The 13,795-nt window shown below is 28.4% G+C and overlaps 1 protein-coding gene across 1 annotated transcript in view; it reads right to left on the reverse strand.

The window, feature by feature from the left end:
• Window positions 1–13,631, reverse strand: part of LOC129965923 (UBX domain-containing protein 4-like) — a 50,591-nt gene extending 36,960 nt beyond the window's left edge. The window contains exons 1-4 of the mRNA XM_056080210.1: window positions 13,474–13,631; window positions 10,073–10,164; window positions 2,668–2,773; window positions 853–881 (exon numbers count right to left, since the gene is read on the reverse strand). Of these exons, the coding sequence (XP_055936185.1) occupies window positions 853–881; window positions 2,668–2,773; window positions 10,073–10,154 (217 nt within the window). The 5' untranslated portion in view covers window positions 10,155–10,164; window positions 13,474–13,631. The remainder of the gene's footprint in view (window positions 1–852; window positions 882–2,667; window positions 2,774–10,072; window positions 10,165–13,473) is intronic.
• Window positions 13,632–13,795: the final 164 nt, after the last annotated feature.

The raw sequence follows: 13,795 nt of genomic DNA on the forward strand, positions 1-13,795 counted from the left end.
AAAAGGGACGGGTTTCCACATTATACAATCGTAAATGGTATTGTTCCATTTTTAGAAAGTATGACTGCAATCTTTAGAGATTGGCATTTTTTAAATGGGGGAGGGAAAAAACCACACTAAAAAATTTAAAATTTCCTGTATTTTTCCAGTTTTTATAAAAATTCTAAAATTTTTCTTCATTTTCCCTGTTGATTTTTATATTTCCTGTATTTTCCAGTTTTTCCAGATTCTCTTGGTGGTGTGGCAACCCTGTTAAAAGTATTGCACTGTTTTATAAATTTCATTCTCCTAACATATATTCAATCATGTAAGATAACACTGTAAAAATTAATTCTTAGGAACTATTCAAACTATTTAATTTTTTTTTTACCTTTATTTAGTAAAGGTATATAAAAGAATACTAGAGAAATTAACTATTTTTCTACACAAAATCATTTGAAACATGAATTTTACTAAATTTAAAAAGAAATAAAAAGAATATTTGTCACAAAGTTAGGTTAGATTAGATATGTTCAAAGGATTTATTAAAACTCTTAACTGAGACATTAAAAAATCAAAAATATTAATCTGTATAGGCAATATCAATCTTTATTAATCTAATTCATAATCTTAGAAATCCATATCTATAATTTTCTTTTAAACTACAAATACATCTCTATTCTATTTTCAACACTTCTTACTCAGTTATGATAATAGTAGTGATTGTTGAAGTGGATATGCAAAAAGAAAATGACCTGGGAAGGAAAGGGAGATCACTATAATTAATTTACGCAAACCATAATAATAAGTTCTAATCATTAATGAAAATAAGAAAAAAATATTGTGTTCAATAAAACTTTGAAAAAAGGATACAAATTGCACAAAACTGCTTGTATGGAATACTGAAAGCAAAAATAAATTTAAAAATATGATTGAAATACAGATTTAATTGAAATTACTAAATAGAAGCATTACAGTTTCAATACACAACAAGATATAGAGTTCAGCATACTGTGTTTCATATTCTAAGTTCTGATGAAGCAATGAAACTAATGTCCTGTTGTTTTTTTTAAACTAAAATAACTAAAGGATGCAGAATTTAATACTTTGATCCTGGAGAGATAATAAAGATAATATCTGAATAGGTATCAAAGCAAATGCAGACATGTTTAGTAATGATAACAGATTCAACATGTACTAAATTTTCAGATAAGATGGATTTTTGGTAAAAAGGAATCTGAAACCTGGATGTCCCAATCATGAAGCTGACACAAGAGACTAGTAAAAAATCTTAGAAAAGGCAGTCACAAATTCTTTATGCTCATTGTTGCTATACAATTACTAGCCATCATGCAGGTATGATAATTATTTTCATTTTAAGCATAGAATGTGATAGAAATGAATGTAACAATAAAAGCTATTTCATCCATCTCAATCAATATGAAGGGCATGTTTGTAGATTGCATCCTTTATATGCTCCTGAAAAAATGCTAATACAATCAAAATTTTCATGAATTCAGTAGGACATCTATTTTTTTTTTTTTTTTTTTAACATTTCAGCAGAAAAAGGGTACTGGAATGGCATCTAATGAAAAAGTGTTGACATGCACAGTGGCAAATATGCTCATGGCACCACTGTCTATTGATGTCTTATTCTAGTCAAACAAACTTTGACACACTGTGCCTTTTGCCGATTAGGACAGACAATCCTGATTTATTAATTATTTTATACTTCTAATCATTGTATGTACTTTTAACACTGAAGTAGTGATATATCTGATTGTTTGTCAGACATGACAGAATAGTACAAGATTCTACATTAATTAAGATTAGAAAGGAAAATGGTTGGCAGATAATTATTCATTTGAGCTGTGATGTAAAATAAGACCAATAAATGCTTTGAATTTATGAACTGAGTTAATGTCAGGAAATTTCCTTAGTTAAATTCTTAAAAAAAAATAATAATCACCTGAAGCAACTTATCAATTAAAAATCAAGGTTTATAGACAAATCACAGCAAAATTAAATTTACTTTCAAAACTTATTAACCCATACAAAGTCCTGTAAAAACATTAGGTGATATCTGGTAAAAACTCAAATTTACAAAAAAACATTGGCAGCAGCAGAACAATACAATTTCTCAAAAAAAATCAGTAATAAAATGAATTTATGGAGTCATCTTGGCATTTTATTTAATTTATATTTTTCAGTACTTTTAGACACAGATATAAAGAATGTTTAAAAACACTGGAAGAAAATTTCACCCATAGCAATGAATTAAAAGCAAGAAATGCTAGTAATTTCAAAACAATTTTTTAAAAAAGTAGAAGCATGTGTACATATAAAATAATACATTAGCAATGATTATGAAAAATTTCAATACTTTGCATTGTAAAAGTAGCAATTTTAAATAAATTTTTATTATCCTGAGCTCCTAAGCTGCAGCCAAAATGAAAAAAAAAAAAAAAACCCTCTAAAATATGTAAATTATTTATTAAAATTAATTTAACACAGATCGTCATGATAAAAGAAATTTCTTTAATCAAGTCGATCCACAGAGACTTCAATAGTTTAAATTCACGAAATATTCCTTCCAAATAAAAAAAACATAGGTTGTACTTTGATACATTATTTTTTAAATTAGCAATAATTTTATATAGAACTGAGTGAAAAAAAAAAAAAAAGTACCTGTCGGCCACAAGTTTTAAAGCTATGACAGAATTCGATGATAATTTACCAGCTACAACTGGATCATTATATGTTTCGGACATCTGTCTGGACATTTCATCATTACCTGTAAATATAATAAATCTAAATATAAGTCAATAGCTCATATTAGGGATTTTTAAAATTACCGAGTAAAAAATATACCATGTTTTACTTCTTATTAGTTATTGAACAAGTTATTATTAAATTATTGAACACACACACACACACACACACACACACACACACACACACAAACAAACAAACAAACAAACAAACAAAAAACTAATTTTAAAAAGAACAAAATGTTCAGGTTATCAGTATCGGAATCCATTTTGGTTTGCCCGGAATGAAATGACCAATTAAAAATCTCAAGTTCTTTTGATAAGAAAAAATAAGAAAAGAGTTCAAGTTAACTGAAAAGCATTTAATATTTGATTGGGCCGCCTCTGACTTCGACCACAGCAGCCACTCAGTTAGGCATGAAATCCACAAGGTTTTGCAACACTTCTTTCGGTATTTTATGGTGCCAAACTTTAATAATTGTTTTCTGAACTTCTCGTTTTGTTCTGGGATGATTCTCGGTTATTTTCTTTCCCATTATACTTCATAAATCTTTAATGGGGTTTAAATCTGACGAGTTTCTTGGTAGGACGACAACATTAATACCGTGTTTTGTAAATGCAGCCTTAACCTAAAATAATGAATGCTTCGATATAGAGATCAGAACTGAACTAAAATTTAAATTAACTGTAAGTTTTGTCTTACGTTTTTCGATGTATGGCAGGATGCTAGATGTTGTTGAAATGTCCATTTCTGCCTTGGGAACATGCCACGAAGCAATTGATGCTTCATCACACCTACATACTTCTCATCATTCGTAATTCCCTGTACAAAATGAAGTGGTCCAGTTGACTGATATGACATGTACCCTCACACCATTACGCTTTCTGGGTGTTTTGATGTACGAACCAGGCATTCTGGTCTCGTGTTCTCCTTCGCTTTACACCATACGTGGTTAGGCTTGTCAGACATTAAAGAAAAGCGACTTTCGTTGCTGAATATAACTTATCTCCATTCGGAAATACTGCAATGTTTGTGTACCTTGATCATTCCAATCGTTTTTTCCGCATTGCTTTCGTCAGTACTGGTATTTTTTTTAGGTACTTGTACCTTGCAACGAGCTTCACAGAGCCTCCTGCTAACTGTTCAGGGACTGGCAATGACATGCGTGGACTCATTCCATTCTCTTGCAAGTGTAGCAGAACTTGCAAATCTATTTTTACAGCAAAATCGTGTCAATGTAGCATCAGCATGTTTAGAAGATAAACCCGGTCGACAAGTTCTAGGCTTTTTATTTACGGTTCCTTCAATTTTGAATCTCTTTATGAGGGGTGAAACAATTGACTCAATGCAGTCGCAAAGATGAGCAATCCTAACATTTGAAATGTTTTCTTGGTGCATTAAAATATCAGCCTCGCGATGAATTCTAGATAATAAATAAATCTCTTTATTTATTATCTAGAATTTAGCGAGATAAAATTCATATACTAAGGTGCGGGGTTATTACCTCTCATGCTCTTTAATGATCCAGCTTTAAATAATTGTCCTTGAATTAAAAAGTTTGAAATCGGTTAATTTTCAGACATTCAATTTGATGTTTTCGGATTTGAGGTGTCATCTTTTCTTGTATTCATTTCAGATACTAAATTCAACATCAATGATGACCCTTTTGAACTGGCATGCAGTCTTGTTATGTTTTCCTTTTTTGGCATGACTAGAAAGTGCCTGTTTTCCCATATTACTTAGGCTTATTATTTTCTTATAAAGAGAGAAATACGGAACAAATGGATTTTGCGGAATTCCTCGAATCTATTCAGCAAAATCAGGATTGATTTCTTTTACATGTCCAATTCGTATTAAATTCGTTATAGATTTTGAGCAGTTCATTTTTTTAAAATATATATATCTGATCTACTTTGAATAAGCTCACAGTTCCTGAAATAATAAAGCATTGAATAAGCTCAAGTACGGTTCATTAAATACCACCGTTCTGCTTTCGCAGAATGAATGTTGCTAATTCCGCAAAAGAAATGTATTCTATTCTTTCACGCAGTTACAGAAGTCTTGCACTTGTTCATTAGCTGCAATAAGGAAATCTCACAGAAAAAGAACAATTGTCTTGCAAATTGAAACTGAACTGATCAATACAGAAAAAAAAAGGAAGAGAGAAAAGGAATGAGTCTGAGGTTTTTTACACAATCGCGAAGGATATTGTTCCATTTTTAGAAGCTATAACTGCAATCTTTAGAGATCGGCATTTTTTGATGGGGGGGGGGGTGAATAACTAAGAAACTGGAAATCCCCTGTATTTTCCTTCATTTTTCAAAATACCCTGAACTTTCCCATTTGTTTTATTGGCGATTTTTAAATTTCCTGTGATTCCCCGGTTTTCACTGTTCTGGTAGCGTGCCAATCCTGATCTCAGTCAATCACTAATGGGAATTTTATAAATATATGTTTTAATGTAAATTCTCTAAATTGAATAATATTTCATATATACATCTCGGCCATTTATATTTAAGAAATTTAAAAAAATATATCTAAAAAAAAATCTTCCTTTCAATTTAGTCGCTTTTTTTTATCAACCTCTGAATGTTTGCTGTTGTTTCTCACTTTGGCATTTTATATTGGATCCTTAATTTTCTTTTTACCAAAAGTGCTATGTGAATAGAAAAAAGTTTTTATCTGGTTTGCTGCTGAGGCATGTCAGAACATGCACTCTCCTTTCTTCTTTTGAGTCAATCTCTAATGCAAAATCAAATAGTCATGTATCTTTTGTACTGATTCATTTAACTTTTGCTGTTTTCACTGTCTTTTCTATAACGAGATCATTTAATACTTTTCAATTAATTCTTTAGCCTTTCTACCATACTTGAAAGTTCTTACGTACTAACAACCTTTGCAATTTTTGGGGCTTTATTCACAATATGGTAATGTAGCATACAGAATATGAATAAAATTCTAGCCTATGATGTAAATGGAAATAATCCAGGTAATGCAGAGATACAATGTTTTATTCTACAAATCTACACATAGCAAGGCTTAACTATAAAACATAGTTTGGCAAATAATAACATTAATTACAACAAGGAATATCTTGGTTTTGAATTGCTGGACTCATACCTTTGTTTCAGGTCTTTAAATAACACCATTTTACCACATTTAGTTTCAAGCAATTGTTTTAGAAAATAAGCCCATGTTAAAAGAGCAAAGGAAGGAAATAAATACCACCTATTTATTAACAGAAAAATTGTTGGTAACTAGTAGAACATCTTTGTGGCAATGAGTAATACTTGAGAATTGATAAGATAAGTAAGAAGATTTTATAACCTAGCATGGGAATATAAAAGGTCAGTTCATCTTGGACATACTGCTTTGTGTCAATAGTGAATTCTGATTTTGAATGTAGAAATATCACAATACACTTTAGAAGACAGTAAAGTGACTAACTTAGGAGAAGGAATGCAATCATTCAGATCTCCGAAATATTTGTCAGTAGAAAGCAGAGAGACAAGCATATGCTCAGAAACAGTGTATGGCACTTCCCATAGCTAATTGTTTGAGTCTCAGAGGTTATGTAGCTTAACTATTTATCTTTTTACAGACCAAACAGAGATGCTAGTTTTTAATTACTTTTTTATTTTTCACCAATTAATACTTTAATTTAAAGATATTAATCATTAAAACATAAGGGAAAGTTTTGATATTTAATATTTATTATGTTTTAAATCAGGAAACTAATTCTGAATAAGTGCTTTTATTAGAAATAAAAAAAGAATATAGAGATGATCTGTCAGAATATAGGCAAAGAAATGAAAAACTTATTTTTAAAATTAAACCATAGATATAAAGATACAATTGCAAATTTACACTTTTATGAGATAAATAAATATATTTTTACATAACAAAAATGTAAAAATATCAAATTTTATAACAGGTATCCCATGGTATTCTAAAAGTTTTTAAATACAATGCTTTCTCTCTCTCTCTCTTTTTTTTTGCTCTCATTGCATTTTACTTTTAGGTTTCTCCACATTGCATTGTCTACACTAAAGTTTTGCTTTCAGACTACAGTATATAGCTATCAATTTTTTGATCCTGGATAATGTCTAATCGTTACTGCCTTAATTCGTAAAGGGACAATTGTGACTACTAAATAAAATACCAAATCAGAGAATTAGTAATTTTTCTGTGTTTTGCTATATATAATAATCATCCAGATGGTCATGTTTATTGTATCGGCAAATAAATTTCTGAACAATTCTTTATCGCATATCTGTGGCAGCAGGTGTGAGACATTTCATCCAACTGATTACTGAGACTAAAATTAATCAATATAATAAATTTTGTAGTGCATTTTTTTTACTAGATTGTAAGACATTAAAGTAATAATGCTAGAGAATTTTTATTTTAGTAGTGTATATATGATAATTTATTACATCTGTAATCAAATATTTCAGAATCGTAATGTTTTTTGGTGGAGGAGGGCAAAAATAGGATTTTTTTTTTTTAAACAATAGAAGGAGATTCCCCATCTTGAAATACAGAGGATTATTTTCTTCTTCTTTTTTTTCAATGGGGTAATAAGGGAAATTCTTTCACGGAATAGAGATAATTAGGCAATGTTCTAAATTTAATGTTCCGAACTGGAAAATGGAAGTTCAATAAATTACAGCAAATGCTTATCTCATTCATATTATCATATTTTATGAACCTTTTCAAATATGGCTTCTGATATTTAGAAATTTTGCGATTTAGAAATTTGTCACTCAATTTTATGCGTTTTTATGTTGCACTCAACTTGCACATTAAAAAGAGCAATTTTTATTAATTTCTGAATTGTATTAACATTATGTCTGAAATATGAACTCTGAATTGAAAAATCCTGCTTTCATGTATAAATAACCATTTCCCTCACAAATTAATAAGAATGAAATTTTATTTTCAAATGAACTTTTACTTTGATATTCCCTATTGGAAACATTAACATGCAAAAAGAAAAACAACCATTTGAAATTCTTCTATATTTTTACATGCATGCTTTAGAAATAAAAAGATTCAAATTCTCTTTCCTACAAAATGAAACAAAATATAGAAACAATAATAAAGAGCTATTCTGCTATTATATTATTAAGTTGAATTACTGAAAAAATTACCACTCTCACTAAATCCATAGTCAATATTTTAGTTTTTATATACTATTTGTAAGAAATCTTCAATAATTACTATAGATGTAATGAGAAAACACTTTAATTGTGGATATTTACATAAAATTTTTTGAAAGCATATCTACATCGACAAGAAAAAAAAAAAAAAAAATCTCAATTGGATTATTCTATGGAAATGAATTGCAATTGATTTAATGCATACACATATATTTTTTAAGATAAATCAAACATTGCTGCTCTTTTTTGGTCAGGGAATGAAATGCAATTAACATTCTGATTTTCCATATTTAAGAACTTCCTAATAAATATACAATGTTCCCAATAAATATGCAATTCCAATAAATTTGCATTTAAAGATTTCAGATTTATAAAAAATGCTATTCTAAAAATTAATCACATGAATATTAAATATATCTAATATACAAAAGTGAATTTTTGTTTGTTTGCATTTTATGCACTACTGTACTATTCATCTGATTGCAATAAAACTTTGCCAATATATTGCTTGCACTTGCGTGAAGGTTATAGGCATAATAGAATTTTTAGCATTTATTTTGAACACAATAAAGTTTACAAACAAATTACTTCATATGTTTCTATTATTCAACATTATTTTTAAATTGACAAAAGACAAACAGTAAACAGGACATGTCATTTGGAGTTAATCGCACATATATCAAACAAAATAAAAATTATGATCGATGCCAATCAATATGAGTGAAATGAAATAAAAAATATTTAGAGCAAATGATATATTTTTTTCCTCTTATCTTTAATAATTAGTCATTTACATTAGATATTGCCATTCAATGGGAACAATATTTTGGCTGTGTCAAACTGCATATATTTTTTAAAGTTTATCTTACACATATAAAATAGAATTATTAGTATTGAAGTCAATTAAAGTTATATATATATAAATATATATATATATATATATCAAGGTAAATTTTCCAATGCAAACAGTAATTTTCTGTTATTCAGGGAATTGAAAAATAATATTTTGGTTATACAAATGTATATTGTATTAATTGCTTCATCAAAAAATATACTTTCAAACGTACATCATTTAGTAGATCTACCAATGCAATGCATAGAAATCAGCGAACTCAAGCTCTCAAATAAAAGAGGAATGACAAGCACGTCATGAAGCAGATCATGTGCATGTGCTTCATAATCTCAAGATCAACAGATGACAAGAATCGGAAGACAATGCTTTTGTGCTAACCAATCATGAGCATAAGAATTACAAGACCAACATGCAGCAAGAATAGAGGCAACTATTCTTAATGGAAAGTCAAATGGAAAAGATGTGCTCATTCCACGCATTCCCACCGACATGCCTTTCGATTTCATGTGACTACAGTTCTCCATTCGACTTGCATTCTTGATCACCATCAACTTTTAACATGGCGCAAGGTCAATTACTTCAAATGTGCGGATTGAACCTAGAAAGGTCAATTTCTTTCTCACAAGGCCAATTGTATGCTGGATGCTTATGAGTCGGAGAGCCACGAAATTAATTTGGTTTTGTTGAAAACAGAAAAAAATATTGTCCACCCTATTAACACTTGAATAATAAAAAAAGAATAAATATGATTTATACTTCTCCTTTATATATCATTCAATTTCCATGAATGTATTCATTGTCGACAAGAAAATGAATATCATTCTATTATTCCTAATTAAACAATATAGCTATTTCAAATTTAAAATGATATTTCTAAAATTATTTCTTCTGCAGCAGCAAGGTGGATGCCAGCTAGCATTATATAAAATTTTACGAATGTCATCTTATTGCAACCACATAATATCTAAAATGGATAAATCAAGCTTGGCAGAAATCAGAAAAAATTTATTAATTTTGCAAGTAATCTTCAATGTCAAAGGTATTTTAAATAAATCTCTACAGTTCATCATCTCCTAAGAAATTTAAAAATTCCTTAATTTATATACTCAATTATTTATCCATGGTGCGAAATGCATAAATATTAGTGATTTTTTTTTATAATTAAAGATTGTAACACTATTAGATACTTATACTTATTTATCCAAGATACTTAATATACAAGGCAAGAAATAGTAAAATATAGCAGATAGGAAAAAGTCTAGTGACACATAACATATTAATTCTTAAATAATGAACAGCTACTTACCCTCAATATATACCAAAAATAATTTATTCGTTCTTTTAGCCTCAGCTACAGCTTCAGGAATTGTACCATTATACCAATTCATGCTTATTTCACTAGATTAAAAACAAATATAAGATTATTAATCAATTCTTGAAACAGTTAAATTCTTTTTGTATTTCTTAAACACATACTTGCATTTTTTTCAAATTGAAAAAAAAAATTATTTTATTTATGAAAGTTAAAAAACATTAAAAAATTTAGCCATAATTAATCCAAAATATTTTGCAGTTTAAGAATAAAACAAATAAATAAATAAAATAAAAATTTTGTATGCTTTCAAATGAAATTTCTCCAAGAATGAAATAACAGATTTTGTGCTAGTTTTAAGATTATAATATGAACTTCCAACTTTTAATTTTTTTTTTCAATCAGAACTTACAAAATCCCATCCAAAACAGTAGGACATTGCAAAGACTTATGAATTCCATCCAAAACAATAGGACTTTGAAAAGGCTTGGCAAGAATTTTAAATTCTGATCAGAGCCAGCCTTCTCTATAAAGGGGCCTGGGTGCAAGAAACCATTTGGGGTCCTAACTTTTTTTGGTACAATAAGAAAATTACTAACACGGACATATAATACTATTGCATGTTCATTTAATGCGTAATTTTGTTTTGCTATTAATTACTTCAGAAAAATTGCAATTCTTTGTAGCTTCTTTTTCGATACTTAGTTATAGCAAGTGCATTTAAGCATTCTGCACACATGCTTGATCAAAGCCAACACTTTATTTATTTTAATTTGCTGAAAGAGCGCTCAGCATTAGCTGTGGTAACTGACAATGTAAATAAAAGTTTTAACTCAGTTAATACATTTAGAAATAACTCATTATAATTTAGTATGCATTGCAATATATCTCGGGCATAATTTCCATACTTTTAATTCAAAATCAAATCCTGTAGCAAACAAATTTCCTGGATTAGGTTTTCTTCTACTTCTTTGATATAAAACTTTACAAAATTTTTGTAGAATTTTTCTAATTCATGTTTTTTTTAAAGTTTTCATATCAATAATTAATTTGAAATACTTTTAAATCCATCTTCTATCTATACAATAACAATATCAATTACAGCGTTAAAATATAGCATCTAAATTCATTTAACAGGTTTTCTGTAGCTTCAAATTCTGCAATTCTGGTATATAATTTTTTTCTTTTTCAAATCCGTTTTTTAAGAAAATGTTCTGAAATATTCAAATTATGTTGTATTACTTTTGCTCCATCTGAAAAAAAAATGGGTTAAATTTTGGGTTTTAATTTTATTTATTAAATTAAAAGCCAAGAAAAATTAATTTTGCTTGAAATAGTTTATTGATGGTGTTAATTTAGACAATATTGCAAAGCATACTATTAAACATAAATGGCAATTTTTGTATAATAAAACAAACAGAATTCAAGACGTAGTTTCGAAAGCTGCTGTATTATGAATATTTGCATCAATAAATTTTTTTAGGGAATTGAAAATTTGTTCAAATTGTATACACATTGCTTTAACCAAATCTATTTAGGCTTCCCAAAGAGTATCACATAATGGTTTAAGAGTAATGTTTAAATGCTTCTGTAGATTTTCCCATCTTGTTGTAGTTGCAGAAAATAATATAAAACTTGCAAAATCTCCCAAAAATTTCTATATATACTGATGGAAGTGGCATTGCAAATTAATAAATTTTAAAAATGTGATAGGCAATGCACATAAATTGCATGACAGTTTAGAGCAATTATTCTAGAGTGTACACTTTTTTATTTCCATTTCATGTTGCTACTGTTGTTGTGTGCCTGTCCTATACTATTCATAATATTTAAATCAAGCTCACTTAATATTTCTAATAGAACTTTTTATCAGTCACATCAGTTACTTCAATAGACCCTATAAATGAGTCAATTTCTTCTCTTTAAAATTTACATACCTATACACCATATACTAAAGGGCTGAAGCTTATTCCTTATGGGAAATATATGGAGTACAATCGATTTGGATACTGTAGTACATGGTGGTTTTTATATCATCTTTAATTTTGTTAAGGAAGTCATTTTCTAAAGCAGGAATAATTTGTTCTTGTTATCTATGTGCTAAATGATACAGAATTCTATTTTTTGAATTTTTCTTTTGGAAGGTTTATTGTTCTGAAGATTATATTAGTTCTTAATCATTTTGGGGTCCTCCTCAATCGCAGGGCCCAGGTGCATAGCATCCGTTGCACCTCCCAGATAGCCTGCCCTACTGCTGACTATAATTTTGCATGGTAATAAGACAGCATTGTAATTTTAAATCTTACAAGATGTTGTTTAATTTTATCCAGATAATTTTCATCCCAACAAATTAATCCAAAGCAGAGTTTTTGAGTTTGAGAGTTGTACAGAGTTTTTACCATTTTCTGCCAAACAGTAAAAAACTTGCGAAATATTAACCAAAGAATGCAGTTATGTTGCTATATTTGACAATTTATAACACGAGTTATATTAAATTCCATTTTGGTGTTTCTACCTTTTAATTAAGCCATTATTTTCAGAAGAGAAAAAGTAATACGATTAAAATTGGCAAAAACAAATTCCACATTATAGATTCCAATATGCACTTAATTAGGGTATAAAACTGATTATTGTGAAGTGAACATCTGTTAATAATCTTATTAATCAACTATAGGTGGTGAACTTAAAAATAAATTTCTATCTATATATATATATCAACCAGCATCCAAAATAATTAAGAATATTCCATAAATTTATATTATCTATTTGAAAATTATATCTGAATATAAATGAACAAATTTAGTTGAGCTGGGCATAAAAAATGTAAATATTTTGATATGATGATATGTAAATTAATATTGATATTTAAAAAAGATATGTCAACCAAAATTGAAATAACTCTTAAGATTACAATCACACCATTTTAAGAGAATCAGTACTCTAAAATAGCTGTATATAAAATGTATATCTAACTTGTGTTAGACAATATTCTCAAGAGATTGGCATAATAGAATTTTATGAACTCCTCTAATCAGAGATTAAATTTTTTATAGTCTCTATCTGAGAAAATCTTTTCTGACTAAGCAATATTTATATTTAATTTAATAATAGGTTGATGCATATTAGTTTAACAATTCAGAACATAATATTAGTTTATTAACACAGAAATATACGATCAAACAGAATTAACATGAAGCAAGTGAATAAGAAGTAAATTTTGAATAATAAATTAGTTTATTTTAGAGCAATCGTTTTAACTGTAATTAAGGAAATAAATATTTATTTCGCAATGGTTAATATCGTTTAATACTGTTATAAATTATTTCCTTTTAAGTACTAAAAGTACATGAATAAGTAAGTAATGTAAATTCTAGTAAGTCAAAGATTGTATTTACCTGCTTCCCAACAATTTATTTATTTACTTGCTTTACTTCTCTAAACAAACGTCAATCTACCGAAAATGAATTACGTATGGTAATTGACGGTGCTTCACGGCAACAGAGAGTTGAGTGTTAAACGAGTCCTATAGGTCGTTTTATTTTTCATTATGCATTATTAATGTAACAATACTAACTGATGTTTCAAAAAGTTTAATAAAGAGAAGATAACATACTCATAAACATAGAAAAACTTTTCTACAATTGTATTCCAAAATATGTAAGAAATATGCCATCAATATGATTTAAATTCCGAATGGCAACATCTTCAAAATGATAA

This window comes from Argiope bruennichi, chromosome 4 (genome assembly GCF_947563725.1).
Source record: "Argiope bruennichi chromosome 4, qqArgBrue1.1, whole genome shotgun sequence".
NCBI lineage: Eukaryota > Metazoa > Arthropoda > Arachnida > Araneae > Araneidae > Argiope > Argiope bruennichi.